Genomic DNA, 20,660 nt, shown 5'->3' with positions numbered 1-20,660 from the left:
TGCACACATTACATAATAAATCATCATGCACATTTCACGTCCACCAGCGTCCAAAGGTTACCGCCAACTTCCAGAACTTACCACAATGAGGAAAAAGAACATGCAGGTCAGAGAAAAGCCACTGGTATATCCGAGGTACCCTAAAATAATAAGAGATAGCCAATCAATGCTTGCAACGCAAACAAACAAACAAAGAGTTATTGAAAAGATGCACTGACACGTGGAGAAAAATGTTAACACTGGTGTATGCTGCCAAGATAGCTCAGGGATTTAAGCTCCTGCACCGGAGAGCTGTGTTCAGCCTGCAGGACACAGGTTTGATTCCTGGCAGGGCTGATTTGGCCTTTCAGCTTTCCAAGGCCCATAGTTGGAGTGAGTTTAAATTGGGAAATAATAACGCACATGATTCCAATGCTGAAGCATTTGCACAGGCTCAGAAAAGTGGAGGTACATTTTTGTCCCATCTCTCTCTCAATATGTTATTTCTGGAGCTGACTTAATGGTATTAGAATGTCCTCTCCACTTCGATTGCACATGTCCAACTTTCTTTCCTAAATATCTTTCATTGCACCCTGCGGTTTTAGCTAAACACCCAGGACATACAACAATGTTAGGTTTATAGCAGCACAATACTCTGAATACTGTGTCCATGGTGGCGTGTAGTGCACCCTTGTATGCAGAAACTCACTCCGCTAAATCTTCTCTCCAATTACATCGATATGCTACAGACAACTGAACTGCTTCATCAAAGTGGCATTAAACCTCTCCACAGCACCATTCAATTCAGGATGATATGAGAGGTTTTATCGTGAGAAACCTCATCTTCTCAAAGATACACTTTCATCCCCATTGCATATCATTGTCTGTGAGCATGATGTTGTGATACTGCTCTCTGATAAGTATAGTCCAAAAATGTGATCCATCAAAAACCGAAAAGGAAGGAGGCCAGTTTAAAGAAGACAACAGCAGCCCAGCTTAAACTACAAAATATGATGGTCAAGCTTTCTTCTCGATCTGTCCACTAATACGCGTTACAGTTCTATCAGTCAATGAGCCATTGCCACATCAAAGTTTCCATACAATTATTTAGTGTATTGTATGTTCTGTAATTTTATAAAAACAATGCTGTGCACCCTGCAGCTTTACCATGTAATTACTTGAATGCATTCATCATTTCACAGTACCTATCTCTTCCTTTTCTTCCCGGCCTCCATATATCCCATACAAACCATTGATTCTTATGATAGTTTCAGTCACACTTATATCAACTATTTTGTAAACTCTATCATGTTGCTACAAGTTTCACTAATCCTTTCCTACCAACGCAAAGAGTTCTCCAGCTGTAATGCGACCCAGTTGTTGCTGCGATGTGCCTTATATCCGATCTGCAAAAATTGTAATTGGCCTGTTTAACCATAACCCTCCTTAACTTCCTACCAATTTCTACAGTCGAGATACCCTCTGACAACCCTTTCAACCATGTCATTGTCTTATATGGCAGCACTATAGTGACTTGGTCTCATATGGAGCTAAAATGCAAGCTTTCCATGTAATGGCTAAATACCCATACTGCTCTGTGGTTCTGAACCGAGGTGAGGTTCCAGCCAAGAGTTACTATGCAGCGCTATGCTATAGGCAGTTTGATAATTGAAATGGCCAACTTTATTTCTGCATTACCTGCTATAAAGTTTTTTCCGGCATTTTTTTGCTCCATAAATTGCATGGTGTTTGGTAAACAGACCCAAATGGTCCACTTGCAAGCATGTCAACAATGCTGTATTGATCATTTCGTTGTTGCATCCTTCAGAGTTGCTGGTCTTGGGCTAATAGAGCTTTGCATAAAATCTTGATGCCCTATAAGACAATTATATTCATCTCACATGGAAAAAGAAAGCAATCACTTCATTGCTCGTTGCGATTCATGATACCTCCCCTCTCCAGCTCTTCGCTCCTCTACCTCTAACTCCCTCAGGGTCAGTCGTTTTTCAAAGAAATGAGCTGGGGGTAGATCTCTGTCTTCGGCTGGGGCCTCCCTCTGGAACAGTCTCACTGCCACTCTAAAACTGGAGGAGAACCATCTCCGGTTCCAGAAGCACCCCAAGACCGACCTCTTTGTTTCAGTCTTGGCCCCCCCCTCTCCACTGCTGATCTGTTTCTCTCTCTGCACCGTGCACCTGGACTACCTCTGTATTCCGGGCCCAGGTACCTGCTCACCCTGCAACCCTCCTTCACTGCCTCCGGGCCACCCCTTGCACTGGGGTCTGTATCTGTAACCATACTGCCCCCCCCACCTTTTCCTGCACGTATCAGACATGCCCTGTCTTCTGCCTTGAACCCAGCACTTGCCACCTGCTGGCTGCACTACCACTGTTTCTTGCCTTTTATTATTTATTCATGCTATTATTGATCTGTGTTCATCTGCCCCGCACTTTCCAATTCTCCCCCTTCCATGCACTTTTCCCCTTTCCCTCTCCCATGCACTTGCGCGTTCTCAATGTCACTGGGCCTAGTAAGATCATTGTTTTTGATCTCCCTTGTTCCCCTCTCTTGCGATGTTGCGCTCTGAAACCCTTGTGCACGAGCGCGATACAAATAAAATATATCATATCATATCATATAAAGGCTGCATACCCATAGTGCTTTGCGGCTCTGACCCGGAGATGAACTTCCAGGGATGGCTACTAGGTGATGTTGTGACATGTGCAGCTTGTTGCCTGAAATGGCATGGGCCACTCCCGCGTTACATGGTAGAGGATTGCTTTCTTGCATTTTTTAAAACCCACCCTAAATTTGATGGTGTTTGGTAAACATGTTCCAACGCTCCAAACACAAGGATGACAACTATACTGCGCTCATGAATTTTCAACAAGAGAAACTTTATTCGTTTTTTCCAGTAGACACAGCATTAGAAATGTTGACTTACATCCTGCTAACATATCATATACCCGCTTCTGACCGCTATAAGTTACATCCTCTTGGATTATTAATAAAAATCTAACTTTATAAGGTAAATGTTAGCATTGGATGTAGGTAATGCCTTTGCTCGTGTTCGGTGTAAAGTGATGTTGACCATAAAAGGGAAGGTTGTGCGCCTTGATCTGCACATCCACATCTGAGGAACTAGGCTTACGTCCTGGTGAAATGTGATGGCAGAAACCATGGTCGCCGATCAGTGCCTGGTGGCTACACCCACTCTGTTCACGGTTGGAGGACATTCCAAAGCAAACTCAGAACTTGGGGGGAAGGGGGGACAATCACTGCAGAATTTCAGTCAAAGAAACCATGCCCTATTGGGGTTTAGTTTCTCTTTGATCCCAGATGTTGGCCTCTTAATAGTAAGGAGAGGAGCAATAGGAATGTGCCCTAAGAGGAAAAACAAGACCACAAATCATGCAAGAAGGATAATGTACAACGTATGAGGATGAAAATTCAGGGATTGGTCAGATATAATGGAAACGCAAGACGGGATAGCTAGTCTTTCTTCTGGACTCCAGCAATGGCAAACACAAGACTGGATAGCTAGTCTTTCTTCTGGACGTCAGCAATGGCAAACACAAGATGGGATAGCTAGTCTTTCTTCTAGACGCCAGCAATGGCAAACGCAAGACGGGATAGCTAGTCTTTCTTCTAGACGCCAGCAATGGCAAACGCAAGACGGGATAGCTAGTCTTTCTTCTAGACTCCAGCAATGGCAAACACAAGACTGGATAGCTAGTCTTTCTTCTAGATGCCAGCAATGGCAAACGCAAGACAGGATAGCTAGTCTTTCTTCTAGACGCCAACAATGGCAAATGCAAGATTGTATAGCTAGTCTTTCTTCTAGACACCAGCGATGGCAAACACAAGAATGGATAGCTAGTCTTTCTTCTAAACGCCAGCGATGACAAACGCAAGACGGGATACCTAGTCTTTCTTCTAGACACGAGCGATGGCAAATGCAAGACAGGATAGCTAGTCTTTCTTGTAGATGCCAGCGATGGCAAACGAGAGACGGGGTAGCTAGTCTTTCTTCTAGATGCCAGCGATGGCAAATGCAAGACGGGATAGCTAGTCTTTCTTCTAGACACCAGCGATGGCAGGCTACATGGTGAACATCAATCTGGAGGAAGGCTTTCATATATAGAACAAATTATACTATTTTTACGTAAGAATTGAGGACATTTGTATACTTTGAAGCAAAAAGGCGAGAGAACAAGGGGTCAAGATATAAACTTTCACATAATGCAAGAGTGCTGCCGTGCGAACAGAGTGGATATAGACTAAAGTACTGCACAAGAAAGCGTCTTTTCCCGCAGGCTAGTAGCAGACGTCCAGTGGAGCACTGGATTTCAAAATGGCACCCGGGAAATGGAGAGCTAGAGCTTTGTAAATGAGCAATGAGCTGGGAGAGGATCCGCCAGTTTCCTCAATCGCTTATGTCTATTACACAAAACATGGCACATTAACTAAAAACCTAATTCATTCCACAGACTGATGGAATCAAGGCTCCGAAATCACATCAGAAGCAACAAATTCTATTAGCACCCGGGGCGTGAGTAGCAGCCAAACAGGTTGCAGGGAACGCGGGCTGAAACCGGTAAGCTCAGCCCCTGTTGCATGGAACCCACATGCTGCCTCCACGCTGCTGTCCGCCATTTTACCTCACCCTCCCTTTTCTTTTTTTTCCCCCCTTTTCCCAACCCTTTCCCCCTCCCACTTACCCGATTGTTGTGGCAGCGGCGGCAACTGCAGCCACAGCAGCTCCCCTCCTCGCTTTTCCGTTAAAGCGAGGGCCGTTAACTCAGGCTGCCGTACCGTTACTCCTGCTCCAACCCTTGGAACAGGGCGCGAACGCCACAGTAAGCCACTGGCTTGCACAATAGTGCAGCTGTGCAATGGCATTGGCTGAGCAGGAACAGAACTTGAACATCACGAAAAAGCAGATCACTCATTGAATATTTAGCCACCGACTAGAGAATCCTAAAAATATGATTCTCTAAAGATGTCTGTGCACAAGGGATTGGGCATGTCCACATGCACAGACATCCTTACCCTGAGTTCCAGCCGCTCCTCCCCCAAAATGCTCTGAGGATATAGGAGCGGAAACAAGATCTCCAGATTGGCACCATGGCCCCAATGGTGTGACAGATGTTGCAGCCCTTTTACAATCTCATCCAAACACCAAAGCTGTCCGCAGGAGCATATATAGATCATTATAACCAATACCCAATTTTTGGATCGTTTTTTGATAAAGAAAATGAGACGAGTGTGCATTATGTACTTAGTGATTCAAGTATACAAATACATAGTTATCAAATATAAAGATCTATGGTCATTCTTATTTTCCCCAAAATACTCTTTGATTGTATGCAAAGCAGCCAGGAACCTTCATTAGCATTATTTGTCATCTTCCTCTTTCTCGTCGCGGTATCTTTGAAGGATACAATAGGACTGTCCCTCTTGGAATGATAATCTTCTATCAATAAATAATGGATACGGTTATTCTAGGTTTCTTCTGTGAGCATCAAGTGAATGATAGTGCTGCTAAACCCATACTTTGTGCCACCCTCCCTAAACACTATGAATTGGCAATAAAAGAACATATCAAGGCCACTTGCAGACCCTGCAGCCTCGTGCTTTGGCTCAACATGTGCACTCGCTACTCATCATTGGGGAATGATGATCTGCGTTTGGCAAGTGGGACTGGGAGAGAGAGAGAGAGAGAGAGAGAGAGACAGAGAGAGAGAGAGAGAGAGAGAGAGAGAGTGTGTGTGTGTGTGTGTGTCTAAGGTGGCACGTGACCCTCTATCCTGGCTAGGGGCTTGCGCCATGACATTACAAGGTCTGTAAGACTCCCTGCACCCCTGGAAGAGCCCATCCGCGCCCCTACACCACTTCCTTGCAGACAATCCTACCTCAATGGGATGCCATCCTTCCTGCAGAACACGAGGGCTGAGCCCCACCTCGGGGGCAGCCTCGGTCGCTGCTGCCCTCCCTCTACTTCTAACCACCCCTTAATCCCTCCCCTTTCAGGATATCTGTGATTTGTTTCTTTGGACGTACTGCTGGGGTGGCGCTCACAAACACGCTCACAGGTAGGGAGAGAGACAGAGAGAGGGACGGGTGGAGAGACAGAGGGAGAGAAAGAGAGAGAGAGGGGGAAAGAGAAAGAGGAAGGGAGGTAGAGAGAGGGGAATGAGAGGGAGGAAGAGAGATAGAGGGAGGGAGAGAGAGTCAACGAGATAGAGGGAGGATGAGAGAAAGAGAGAGAGGAATGGAGGGAGAGAGTAAACGAGAGAGAAAGAGGACGAGAGGGAGAGAAACTGAACGAGAGAGGGAGGGAAAGGGGAAGCGAAAGAGACGGAGTGAGCGAGAGAGACAAAGAGCGAGGGAGGGAGGGAGAGTGAACGAGAGAGAGGGGAGGGAAAGAGATAGAGGAAGGGAGGTAGAGAGAGTGAACGAGAGAGGGAGGATGAGAGAAAGAGAGAGAGGAATGGAGGGAGAGAGAGTGACACATGGAGAGAGAAGGAGAGGGAGAGAAAGGGAGAGAGAGGGAAAGAGAAAGAGGATGGGAGGGTGAGAAAGTGAACGAGGGATAGAGTGGAAGCGAGAGAGAGTGAGAGAGAGGGAGGGAGAAAGACAGAGGAAGGGAGGGAGCGAGGGAGGGTGAACGAGAGAGAGTGGAGAGAAAGAGTGAACGAGAGAAGGGAGGGAGAAATAGAGGGAGAGAGAAAGAGGAAGGGACGTAGAGTGAACAAGAGAGAGGGCACGAGAGAGAGGGAGAGAGGGAGGGAGAAAGACAGGAGAGGGAGGGATGGAGGAGGGGGAAGAGAGAGTGAAGGAGAGCGAGGAAGGGAGGGAGGGAAAGAGAGATAACGAGAGAGGGTGAACGAGAGGGAGGGAGACAGGTGAATGAGAGAGAGGAAGAAAGGGAGAGAGTGAACGAGAGAGAGAGGGAAGGGGTGAGAATGAGAGAGGTAGGGTGAGAGAGAGGAAGGAACGTAGAGAGAGTGAACGAGAGGGAGGGAGAAAGAGAGAGGAAGGGAGGCAGTGGGCAAAGTGGGCGGGAGCAGTCGGAGCGGTGCTCCTCTACTTCTTTTAATTAAGTTTTACAGCTCCTATACTTTAATTTTAAAAAGAAACCTTTCCGGAATGGTTTCGTTTTAAAATAAAACTGTAGGAAGAAGTTGAAGGTTTCACTTTCAGTGCACTGCACTGAGAGTTCCCCTAAACAGCCGGAGCATGTGTTTCGGGGTTTGTATTGTGCGTGGGAGGGGGGTGGCGATGGGGTGTGTGGGGAGCGGTGCAGGCTGGTCCGGAACATAGTTCCACTACTTCTTTTCGTACACTTCGACCACTGAAGGGAGGGAGAGAGTTAACGAGAGGGAGGGGGGATAAAGAGAGAGGGAGAGATGGAGGCAGAGTGAACGAGAGAAAAAGGGAGAGATACAGTGAAAGTGAGACTATGAGTGAGAGAGATACACCAGGTATAGCTAGTTAATGCTCCGATTACTTATCTTCATTACTCCTAGTCCTACTCTTCCTTGTCACAGTACCTTCTTCTGTTTCTTTTATTTTGTATAACTCCTCCCCCTAAACCACGGCATCCAGTTTAACATATCCAAGCTGGAGCGTGGGACCGTCCCAGCAGGGAGAGAGTGGAGGGTCGTCAGTATTGTGACGAGGAAGAGCAGGACTAGGAGTAACAAAGATTACCAGTAAGTAATCAGAGCATTACCGCCACGTTCACTCTTCCTCGTCTCAGTACTTGCTTCATGAGGCATGCCAAAGCAGAAACTGGAAGAGGTCGCAATGAGACACGGAGCCAGAAAGTGCAGAACAAAAACACACACCTTTAATAACTCCAAACTCACATCACAACAGACAAAACCCCAACCCCGAAGGAACCATACCCTGAGCGGGAAAAATTAAACCGATAGTGGTAGACGAAAGATCTATGATCCGCCCAGGAGGCTGCCTCACAAATCTCCTGTAGAGAAACCGCCCTAGCATCCACCCAGGAAGCAGCCAAACCCCTGGGAGAGCGACTCTGAACATGGGAAGGCACAGGCAGGCCTTGAAGTCCAAGATGACGCGAGATATCCCCGAAGGGTTGGGGACCAGAAAGACCCATGAGAAGGAACCCAGACCCTGGAGCGGGAAGGCAACGGGCATGATCGCCCTCTTCAGCAACAATACAGAAAAGGCAGTTGACACAGCCAACCACTTGGTCAGCAATAGGGGAACTGCAGCCCGACCCTTCGAACGGCATCCAGAGCCCAAGATTCCAAGCACCGCCTGTCCCATACCGTAAAGAACAGCCGGAGACGTCCACCCACCAGCCAGCCCAAACCATCAGGACTCCTGGGCCGGGCCCGGACGAGGTTCCCTGAAAATAGCGGGAGGAGGAACCAGGGAAAGACTGTCCAGGTCACCACACCTGCACCAGATTTTTCAACCGTCGAGGTAGACTTCTGCCGTAATTTGTCAGCGTGTTTGTCAGCACGAAACACCTTATGCACTTTATCCTCAAGTAAATCACCAAAAAGTTTGGAACCATCAAAAGGAAGTTTCAGGGCAGTGAACCTTCCGCTGTCCAATCCCGCAGATGCACCTGCCTCCGGGCCGACACACCAGCACCCATGGCCATGGCCGAGCCACGCACTCCATCAAATGCCAGATCGGACAAAAAAATTCAACCTGCCGCTGCATGTCAACCAGCAGCGGGGCACAGTCGGAAACCCTGTCCAAGGCCTTCTTCAACTTCCTGAAACCACTCAGCACAGTCTCCGCAGCATAGGAGCCGTAGATATTCGCCCTGAGGGCCAGATGTGCACCAGCATGAACTTTCTTCAGGCTGCAATTCACCCTACGGTCCACCGGGTCCCGGACAGCCGCCTTCTCAACCGACATAGAGGAGCGACCCACCAGGCTGGCGAGGATATCATCAACCTCAACTGAGTCAGAGAGCACCGCCTCACTCCCTTTCAACGGGTAGAGTTTGGCCATAAATTGGTGCATAGCAATCTTCTCCGGCTCACGCCATTCATGAAGGATCTTAGCCTGGATATCAGAAACCAAAGGCAACCCCATCCTCGGAGTATGCTTATACTAGTGAATAGTGGGCTAAGGCCCCTACACCAGTACTAAGGGCTCCGAAATCCCCATGCAGTCCCAAACGTGAGCAAGAACTGCCTCCACCACTACCCTGTCCAGATATTTCCCTTCTGGGTCAGCTGATGAGAACAGGAAGTGGCAGAGGAGCACTCTGCGCCAGAAGAGGAGGATGACGAAGGCGACCAACACAGCACTCCCATGCGTAAGGCCACGATGCTGTAGCAACTCCTTTAAGCTTTCCTGGATGAGGAAAAATAGCTAGATTTTATTTTCTTACTACTGCGAAGCTTAGGTGAAGAGGAAGACGAGGAAGAGCCCAGGCAAGGTGCCTGAGTTTAGCAGAGTGCTTTCCCATGGTGTGCAGCAACACCAGAAACAGGAACACCACTTGCTGAGCAACCATATATAAACTGCAGGCCAGGAGAAAAACCCACCAATGAGGGAGAACAAACAGTTAATCCCCTTGGGAACGGGCCGTTTAAATCAGAGTTTCCCTCCAGTTCCACCAGAGAAACACTAATAAACCCCCTGCCCCGCTTCGGAGGTGGAGGCGGAGCCAACCCGTCCCTGGAAGGCACATGAATCAGCCGGCCTTCCCGCGCTGATGAGGAACGAAACGCCGAGCCGGAGACACTGGGGTGAATCGCTACGCAACAAACCCCACTCAGCCCCCCCGAGGCATATATAGTTCCCTATATCTCCTTACCATAGCCCGGGCCCTGCAGGACCCCGGGCGGCGATGCCTCAATGCAGGCTTCGAGCCAGGCAGTAAACCAGAGAGGCTAAATTCCTGCACAACCGGGACCCAAGCCCCGGGAGCACGCCACACCTGGAGGGAACCGAGGCCGCACCGCACAGCTTCATCAGGGGGCCAGTAACGGTAGCTCCCCAGAACCCCATGCCGGGAATAGTCCAACCTGCCAGAGGCAGGAAAAACTTAACTGGATGCTGTGGTTTAGGGGGAGGAGTTATACGGAATACAAGAAATAGAGGAAGGTCCTGTGTCGGAGGCAGGGGTCTCATGAGACGGGGAAGAGTGGACATGGAGGTAAAGCATTAGGCCCAGCTAGTCATATAAAACATTATTTTAAACATTTTTATTGTTATATTGGTTAGTCGTTTCCAACCACAAACACTGTACAGAATAGACAAATAAGCAACATTTCACTATATAACATCTTAAAATGACTATACATAAACTTCCTAAGTGCATATTAGTCAAGCTAGAAAGTTAAAAACACATATTCCAATTTCATTTAACAGACTACACACAACTTCTCAAGTGAGAAAAAGGAAAAAGAAAGGACCGACTTGAGTCCCATAGGGCATCCACCGGAGGGTGCAGGGTCGCCTCCCTCCAAGCCTGCGCAGTCTCCGCTCCATGCCAGGTGCTCCAGAACTGGTCCGGCTCACGCTCTAGGTGGGTGCTGCCAAACCTTACATAGCTCGTCCTACATACTCCATAGAACTCATTCCATCGAGTCAGTGTGTGCCCACGCCCCCAAAGACGGCACAACCCGCCTTCACTGTTAGGCCCTTCCATCCTCCAATATAGTCCAATGGAGGGAGGATGTTAAGGCGCGTGGAACTAATAGCACGTGCCTCATTTTGAGGTATGGTGATGCTAAGTGCCTCATTGTTGGGTGCCTCATTGTTGGGTGCAATGTCAACTGTAAAAAACATGTCGTGTTTTAAATACCACACGTCTTCAAAATACCACCAGAGGAACATAGAACGTTCTGCATGGGGTAAATTACCTATATTTAAAATACGAGATGTTTTTAAATGCCGCATAACATGTGATGAAATGTAATGGACTATTTACCACAGGCGGTAGGTACATAGCAATCACCTCATGGAGTAAATCACCCATATATGAGATACCACATGTTGGTAGTGTCACCACCCCGCCCCGCGCCCCTGAACTCATAATGAACCCCTCACATGGTGAACGGATCGCGCTTTAAAATCCTGATGAATAACTAGATGTGAACCAATGACATCACATCCAATGACATCACACCCAATGACATGACTCCCAATAACATCACAAGCAATGACATCACACCCAATGACAAGACAAGCTTCTGCTGGAAGGATTCTAGCGCAGCGCTTACCCAGATTCTTCAGGAGGCACAAGGGCAGAATAATGGCAATGGTCACGATCACCACCAGGAGGCGTCCGTCCACGTACCACGCTCTGCAAGGGGGCAGAGAGAAAGAAGCCCAGCGTTAAATGCCATTGGCCACACACCTTCGGGCTAGTATTAACCCATGCAGGGCAGTTTCTAGGCAAAACAGAGGCCGGGGAACATTGCCCACCCCCCAAACCTCAAACCCTATACTACAACACCCACCCCCCAATATCAAACCATCATTCTAATGTACACCAAAGGGGTCTTATTAACTTGTAATTAGAGTACTTAAAAGTAGATATATAGACAAAGCAAAGTACATAACATTGCAAAAAAATGATTAAGTTTCATTAATGGTCAATATCACAAAAAGCGCACTCCTAGAGTACAAAAAGCACACTCCTAGAGTGTGATGCTGTAAAAAGGTAGTGCTTTCATTTGAAAGCTCATCGTGCATTAAAGACCAGAGAAGTGTTCTTCAGATTACATTCACTAAAACACCTCTCACCAACCAGCAACAGCAACTGGGAATATAACCAGGATATGCAGGTCACCCCAAACATGTAGGTACAGCAAATGCTTCTTTGGTCGGTGGACATGTTGCAACAAACAAGCACATTTTCACTATTTTTACTATGCACAGACCACATTTCATACCAACCAACTCACCAGGTTTTGGCAGGTGACCCCCGCATTAGAATTCGTTTGATTTACTCTCATATTACATTATTTTTTGCAATAAATATAATTAATTCCTGTTGGGAACCCCCGCAATAGAGTCAGTTCCCTCACCTGCAATCCCCTTACCAGCCAGTAGGTGTCAACGGAGCGCACACAGGCAAAACTAAAATCTTCCCGTTTCACCAGCATTTTAATTTCTAAAGGCTGAGGGGTGGGATATCGGCCGGCTTTGCCAACGCTTACACTGCAAACCGAATCCCTTCTAGGGACTACCAGCCTTGACAGATCAGGGAAGAGTGAGTTTCAATGATTTGCCCAGCATCACACAGAGCGCTTAAGTGGTGGAGCAGGGATTTGGGCTAAGTCTGCAGCTTAGGAATCTAAGCAAAATCAAAAGGTGATGGCTGGACGGTTTAGAATTAATCTTAACCACGGGCACAGCTGTGGGCAACCCTCCAGACCATCGTTATTCAGCCTGCCAAGCCATTACAGAAGGGGAAAGGCCACATGCAAATAAGGCTTGGTCCCACCCCAAAGGGGAAGTCCAATCGGACTGCTAGGTCACAAGCCTTCCACATGAGACCAAAAGCATCCCCAACATGAGTGAGGCGTCTCTAGGGTCTATAGACCCAGCAGACTCAGGACCCACTTCTGGGCATACCCGTTCCACTCGAGGTGACATAATCAAAACGCGATGGTGGGTCTTTCCCCTTCTGTAACGGCTTGGCAGGCGAAGAACGACGATCCGGAGTATTGGCCAGACCAATGCCAGAGGTTAAGATTAATTCTAACCCTTCCAGCCATCACCTCTTTTGTTTTGCTATTGTCACCCCGAATGGGATGGGTATGCCCACATGTGGGTTCTGTGCCCGCTAGGCCTAGTATTTAACAGGAGCATCAGGATATTGCATTTTCCGATCTGTGTCATGCTACGTTAGTTCTGCACGGACTCTACAGGCGTGCACACTAGCCCACACTTCATCTCTGCACTGCTTTCCCTTTGCTTCCTGCATCTGTGTGTTCAACCTTTCTCCCCTTTTCATCTGCTCTGCTGCTTCTTTCCCCTTCTAGTCTCTCGCAGACCAAGACCTGAATAGCGCGAGTGGGGGACTCTGTGACACGCTCCGGACAAGCCAGTGCACTGGTAAGACCACTACGGTGGTGAGTGGTGCAGAAGGAAAGAACCCTTAAAATAACATAACATAACACAGTCTCTTGTGGAATTGTCCTACTAATTTAAGGGGGCAGGCAGAATGCATTCAGAACCTCTTAGATAATTCCATTTTATCCAAAGGCTGCAAGCAGTGGCCTAGATTGTCCTCTGGTTGTCTGCAGCGCTGCCAGCAGGCACGCATTCACCAGACACTAAGCAAGTGGCGAGTCATCATTTAGTGACCAGCACTGGTGTACGTTTTGGGAACACTCACAGTGTCCTCTTTTACTTCTCTCGAAATCTTAAAATAAAACTAACTGGCTGAATCATTAGATGCAAAAATAACTCAATGTGCTTGCTTACAAGACATTTTGTCATCTCTGCCAATCCACACACAAAAAAGGAAGGAAAAGGTAAAAAGTATCTTCTTGGATCCTGGTGACAGCTTCAGCACATAGTGGGTTGAATGAAGACATAGAATTGTACATTTTCTATTAATAACAGCGCTCCACTACACAACAATGAACATAGACGCTAATATTAGTTTCTTCATCCAGAACAATACTGTTTTCAACTGAGGGGCAGAGACACAACATGGTCTCCCCATCCACCCTCTGACACCACTGTCTCCCTCCTCCATAAGTCCTAGGCTGTGCCCTATTTTGGAAACAAATAACCTTTGAGCAGACAAATCCGTGCCAAATAATGACTTCGACATTTGTTGAGCTATTGCGAATTGCCGTATTTGCACGTTGCGCCGCACTGCCCATCCACAGACAGGAGTAGGTCTCACTACAGTGGAAAACAGTCTTCAAACATAATTAATTGTGAGGCAAAGCTGTGCTGAGATGACCCACCAGTTTCTCGTCATCTCTTCTGGATCAGCCATTTTATGTTCACTTACCCCCTTGTTCCTTTAAAATATATCAATATATTTTCTATGGTATACAGTTGAACCTGAACCTGAAAACGCTTTGGAAGCAGTTAAGTTCTTGGCAGGCAAATGGTCCATTAACAGCTGATAATGACCCCAATGCTTCCTGTTGAACTTGTGCATGCTACATACACCATGCTGGCACATTTGCGCAGAAGTTGCAAAATTAGGAAAAGTATGAAATTTTCTCAGTAGGCATGGGAGTTTGGCCATTGACTGCAGAGAGTTAGTTGCCATCGGCCTCAGCAGACCCTATTCCCATAACCTGCGGTGTACCTCAAGGTTCTTGTGTGTCACCAACACTTTACAATGTATTCACCAAATCCCTCTTCGATGAAATGGACCATTTGGGTATCGCCTACACAAACTATGCAGACGACACCCGAATCCTCCTACCTCTTACCGGTGATTATGTTGTCGATTTGGTTTTGGTGAATAGAATTTATGGCATCATATAGGCACGGATGGTCACCCATGGACTATGTCTGAAAGATGACAAAACTGAGCTCATTATCCTAGGCACCTCCTCCCACTTATCTGAACTCAGCCCAGATTACGCCAACTTCACTATTGATGGCAATAACATAAAAGTGGCAAAGGAAGTGAAGACCCTAGGCTTCTATCTAGACGCTACCCTGAACTTCACTAAACAAGTCAACTCCCTGGCCTCTGCTACCGCATAAACGTGCAAATTAATCAGGTTAAGCAAACAATTCCTCTCTACTGACAGCTGCCGTATTCTCGCTAGAGCCCTCATACTTTGCAAATTGGATTACTGTAACGCTCTCTACATTGGTGCGAACAAACAGATCATCCACAAAATACAGGTTCACCAGAATAATGCCCTGAGAGCAGCACTCAAGATCTACACAAATTAACATATTTCCTCTACTAGAAGAAAAAACAAATGGCTATCTACCTTTGACAAAATCCAACATAAAATTGCCTCCCGTACTTACAAGTGCCTGAATAATAGAGCACTGCCATACCTCACTGACAGAATCAGTAGAAAAACCTCTCTCAGACCGACCAGAACAGCCAACTCTAATTGCCTCCAAGTACCACGCTTCAAACTTTCCACTATCGGAGGACATAGCTTCCCAGTTAAAGCTGAGCAATTGTGGAACTCACTACCTCCCAGTATCAGAGAACACCAATCCTTTTCCAAATTCAGACAAAACCTGACTGACTGGCTAAAAGAAAACAATAACCATCCGGATAAACACTCGCTTGACTATCTATATTCTCCTTCACTGTATATCCTTCTGCACTGTGATCTGTTTACCAGGTGTCATCCCTTTTGGACCCCCTGTCTGTGCTGTACTGTGATCCCTTTTAAATCTAGCTATTCATGTCATTTACATTGTATTTATGCCTATGTAGCTCATGTCCCTATTGTTGCCTATGCATTCCATGTACCCATGTTACCAAGCTGAACATATCCTTATCTCCTGCGCCGTGATGCCTTTGGGTCTAGTGCACATTATAAATAAATAAACAAACAAACAAACATGACTGTTGTGCCATCATTTTTGTGAAAAATGACTTTAGGCTATCTGGTGGATCAAGAAAGCGAATGTGGAACCTCGTATCCCATTGTTTTACTGACAAAAGAATTCATCTAAATATACAGAAAGGCTGCAGTAAGAGGTTAAAATGGCTGTAGGTGGGCCAGGTTAACTCTCTTTCAGAAGATTTTAACTATCCCTTTGACTTGTGAAAGGCTTATATTTTAAAACCATATCACAATGAAAAACAAATTGATTTTTTTCGAAGGAATTACTTTGAAGTAATTCCTGTTGGCAAAACGACATGGAACCATGGAAAATAAAGGCGTGTTGAGAAACTGTGAAGCTAAGATATATTTCACCAAAATCATAGGGGAAGCGGATGTGACATCAACTGTCCAATGACCTTGAAGTATTCACAGGAAATGGCAACAAATAGTTTTTTTACCCTACTAAAACCTGTGAGGTGAATAAAACATATCCTACCCTGTACCGCGGGGAGGGTGACCCGAGCCCTACCATCCTTTTCCTCCCAGAAGCCCTACATGCCACGAGAAATGAAGAAAAGGGCACCTAGCAATGCCGTTCTCCCCCACTGTAACTAAATGTATGCTCATGGGAGGAAGCCAGGGAACAAAAAGGTCCTTTCCTCAGATGGTCTGGTAGAAGAGGCAGATAACTGTTGTCTGGGACCCATGGCGAGTTCCAACCTTAAAAGATGATGACATTTGTTTTCACGATTAAGAGTTGCTTGGTTTATCATTATATTAGCAGAAAGTTCTCCTTTCATTGTCTCAATAAAGCTCTGTGTCTCGAGATCCTGGAGGTACAGCCCTCCCACCAGCCCCTGCCGATCTCATCTCGTTTTATCCTCCTTTCTCCTTTTTGCAGTCTTTCCTCAGGGATCTGGGAGGCCTTGTGGTCTCCTTCAGTCTTTCTGATACCATCTCTTAGTTTTTCCAGGATGGTGTCGAGTTGGTAGACTTCAGTCTCCAACCACAAATAACATTTTACAGGGATCGACATTCAGATTGGATAATCTGGAGCTCAAAGCAGCTCATGGGTATCCGGCATTCTCCAGTGAGCAGGAGCTACCGCTGGATACAGAGTAGCTAGCATAGAGCGTTCCGCAAATCTAAATGCCACATATAATGCAAACTAAACATTTTGTCCATGACCGCCTTATGCTTTATATGTGGTGTGGATGTCCCTAATTTTTATTTATAGTTTGTCCAAAACGCACAGAGTTAATGTCACATCGGTCTGTTTGTTTGGAAATAGTTGGCCTGAGGAGCCAAAAGTAGCTTGTTGTAGCTGTTGGTGTCAAGCTAACCAGGCTCTTCTATGCTACAAGTAGGGGCTAAATCGCTCCCAGCACCCCTCAATTTCGAACCCTGTGTTCAGTATTCCTAGAGCGTTGCTGGAGTTTTGGACATGCAGCTCAAAGGACTATATCCTCTTTCAGTCCTTCTTAAACTGTTGTTGGGTCTTGGCGTGATATATTGGCACGCACACCATTCATATGATGTCACACTCTCTCTTAGAATGGTGCTGCATCCTGCGGCTCTCTTGGAATGGTGCTGCATCCTGGGGCTCTCTTGGAATGGTGCTGCATCCTGGGGCTCTCTTAGAATGGTGCTGCATCCCGGGGCTCTCTTAGAATGGTGCGGCATCCTGGGGCTCTCTTAGAATGGTGGTGCTGCATCCTGGGGCTCTCTTAGACTGGTGCTGCATTCTGGGGCTCTCTTAGAACGGTGCTGCATCCTGGGGCTCTCTTAGAATGGTGCTGCATCCCGGGGCTCTCTTGGAATGGTGCTGCATTTGGGGCTCTCTTAGAATGGTGCTGCATCCCGGGGCTCTCTTAGAATGGTGCTGTATCCTGGGGCTCTCTTAGAATGGTGCTGCATCCCGTCCCGGGGCTCTCTTAGAATGGTGGTGCTGCATCCTGGGGCTTTCCTAGAATGGTGCTACATCCTGGGGCTCTCCTAGAATGGTGCTGCATCCCGGGGCTCTCTTAGAATGGTGCTGCATCCCGGGGCTCTCTTAGAATGGTGCTGCATCCCGGGGCCCTCCTAGAATGGTGCTGCATTCCGGGGCTCCCTTAGAATGGTGCTGCATCCTGGGGCTCTCCTAGAATGCTGCTGCATCCTGGGGCTCTCTTAGAATGGTGCTGCATCCTGGGGCTCTCTTAGAATGGTACTGCATCCTGGGGCTCTCTTAGAATGGTACTGCATCCTGGGGCTCTCTTAGAATGGTGCTATATCCTGGGTCTCTCTTAGAATGGTGCTGCATTTGGGGCTCTCTTAGAATGGTGCTGCATTTGGGGCTCTCTTAGAATGGTGCTGCATCCTGGGGCTCTTAGAATGGTGCTGCATCCTGATGCTCTCTTAGAATGGTGCTGCATTTGGGGCTCTCTAAGAATGGTGCTGCATTTGGGGCTCTCTTAGAATGGTGCTGCATCCCGGGGCTCTCTTAGAATGGTGCGGCATCCCGGGGCTCTCTTAGAATGGCGCTGCATCCCGGTGCTCTCTTAGAATGGTGCTGCATCCTGGTGCTCTCTTAGAATGGTGCTGCATCCCGGGGCTCTCTTAGAATGGTGCTGCATTTGGAGCTCTCTTAGAATGGTGCTGCATCTGGGGCTCTCTTAGAACGGTGCTGCATTTGAGGCTCTCTTAGAATGGTGCTGCATCCTGGGGCTCTCTTAGAATGGTACTACATCCTGGGGCTCTCTTAGAATGGTACTACATCCTGGGGCTCTCTTAGAATGGTGCTGCATCCTGGGGCTCTCTTAGAATGGTGCTGCATCCTGGGGCTCTCTTAAAATGGTGCTGCATCCCTGGGGTTCTCTTAGAATGGTGTTGTATCCCGGTGCTCTCTTAGAATGGTGCTGCATCCTGGGGCTCTCTTAGAATGGTGCTGCATCCTGGGCTCTCTTAGAATGGTGCTGCATCCTGGGGGTCTCTTAGAATGGTGCTACATCCCGGGGCTCTCTTAGAATGGTGCTGCATCCTGGGGCTCTCTTAGAATGGTGCTGCATCCTGGGGCTCTCTTAGAATGATGCTGCATCCCTGGGGTTCTCTTAGAATGGTGTTGTATCCCGATGCTCTCTTAGAATGGTGCTGCATCCTGGGGCTCTCTTAGAATGGTGCTGCATCCCGGGGCTCTCTTAGAATGGTGCTGCATTTGGAGCTCTCTTAGAATGGTGCTGCATCTGGGGCTCTCTTAGAATGGTGCTGCGTCCTGGGGCTCTCTTAGAATGGTGCTGCATCCTGGGGCTCTCTTAGAATGGTGCTGCATCCTGGGCTCTCTTAGAACGGTGCTACATCCTGGGGCTCTCTTAGAATGGTGCTACATCCTGGGGCTCTCTAAGAAGGGTGCTGCATCCTGGGGCTCTCTTAGAATGGTGCTGCATCCTTGGGCTGCACCCTGGGGTTCTCTTAGAATGGTGCTGCATTTGGGGCTCTCTTAGAATGGTGCTGCATCCTGGGGCTCTCTTAGAATGGTGCTGCATTCCAGTGCTCTCTTAGAATGGTGCTGCATCCTGGGGCTCTCTTAGAATGGTGCTGCATCCTGGGGCTCTCTTATAATGGTGCTGCATCCCGGGGCTCTCTTAGAATGGTGCTGCATCCCGGGGCTCTCTTAGAATGGTGCTACATCCTGGGGCTCTCTTAGAATGGTGCTGCATCCTGGGGCTTTCTTAGAATGGTGCTGCATCCCGTCCCGGGGTTCTCTTAGAATGGTGGTGCTGCATCCTGGAGCTCTCCTAGAATGGTGCTACATCCTGGGGCTCTCCTAGAATGGTGCTGCATCCCGGGGCTCTCTTAGAATGGTGCTGCATCCCAGGGCTCTATTAGAATGGTGCTGCATCCCAGGGCTCTCCTAGAATGGTGCTGCATTCCGGGGCTCCCTTAGAATGGTGCTGCATCCTGGGGCTCTCCTAGAATGGTGCTGCATCCTGGGGCTCTCTTAGAATGGTGCTGCATCCTGGGGCTCTCTTAGAATGGTACTGCATCCTGGGGCTCTCTTAGAATGGTGCTACATCCTGGGTCTCTCTTAGAATGGTGCTGCATTTGGGGCTCTCTTAGAATGGTGCTGCATTTGGGGCTCTCTTAGAATGGTGCTGCATCCTGGGGCTCTCTTAGAATGGTGCTGCATCCTGATGCTCTCTTAGAAAGGTGCTGCATTTTTGGGCTATCTAAGAATGGTGCTGCATTTGGGGCTCTCTTAGAATGGTGCTGCATCCTGGGGCTCTCTTATAATAGTGCTGCATCCCGGGGCTGTCTTAGAATGGTGCTGCATTTGGAGCTCTCTTAGAATGGTGCTGCATCTGGGGCTCTCTTAGAATGGTACTACAGCCTGGGACTCTCTTAGAATGGTGCTGCATCCTGGGGCTCTCTTAGAATGGTGCTGCATCCCTGGGGTTCTCTTAGAATGGTGTTGTATCCCGGTGCTCTCTTAGAATGGTGCTGCATCCTGGGGCTCTCTTAGAATGGTGCTGCATCCCGGGGCTCTCTTAGAATGGTGCTGCATTTGGAGCTCTCTTAGAATGGTGCTGCATCTGGGGCTCTCTTAGAATGGTGCTGCATCCTGGGGCTCTCTTAGAATGGTGCTGCATCCTGGGGCTCTCTTAGAATGGTGCTGCATCCTGGGGCTCTCTTAGAAGGGTGCTGCATCCTGGGGCTCTCTTAGAAGGGTGCTGCATCCTGGGGCTCTCTTAGAATGGTGCTGCATCCTTGGGCTGCACCCTGGGGTTCTCTTAGAATGGTGCTGCATTTGGGGCTCTCTTAGAATGGTGCTGCATCCTGGGGCTCTCTTAGAATGGTGCTGCATCCCAGTGCTCTCTTAGAATGGTGCTGCATCCTGGGGCTCTCTTAGAATGGTGCTGCATCCTGGGGCCCTCTTAGAATGGTGCTGCATTTGGGGCTCTCTTAGGATGGTGCTGCATCTCCTGGGCCTCTCTTAGAAAGGTGCTGCATCTCCTGGGGCTCTCTTAGAATGGTGCTGCATCCCGGGGCTCTCTTAGAATGGTGGTGCTGCATCCTGGGGCTCTCTTAGAATGGTGCTGCAGCCCGGGGCTCTCCTAGAATGGTGCTGCAGCCTGGGTCTCTTAGAATGGTGCTGCATCCTGGGGCTCTTTTAGAATGGTGCTGCAT

At 48.0% G+C, this 20,660-nt stretch overlaps 1 protein-coding gene across 5 annotated transcripts in view; it reads right to left on the bottom strand.

Annotated features, from left to right (window-relative positions):
• SLC38A1 (solute carrier family 38 member 1) overlaps positions 1 to 20,660 on the bottom strand; it is a 697,300-nt gene that overhangs the window by 152,067 nt on the left and 524,573 nt on the right. For all 5 annotated transcript variants that reach the window (XM_069629833.1, XM_069629835.1, XM_069629832.1 and 2 more), the window contains 2 exons: positions 11,214 to 11,296; positions 82 to 140 (listed from right to left, as the gene is read on the bottom strand). In XM_069629833.1, coding sequence (XP_069485934.1) covers positions 82 to 140; positions 11,214 to 11,296 — 142 coding nt within the window. The remainder of the gene's footprint in view (positions 1 to 81; positions 141 to 11,213; positions 11,297 to 20,660) is intronic.

This window comes from Ambystoma mexicanum, chromosome 12, assembly GCF_040938575.1.
Source record: "Ambystoma mexicanum isolate Mex_15411 chromosome 12, UKY_AmexF1_1, whole genome shotgun sequence".
NCBI classification, from domain to species: Eukaryota; Metazoa; Chordata; class Amphibia; order Caudata; family Ambystomatidae; genus Ambystoma; species Ambystoma mexicanum.
Note: the sequence above shows the minus strand (reverse complement) of the source record. Positions and strands in the feature narration are given on the sequence as shown.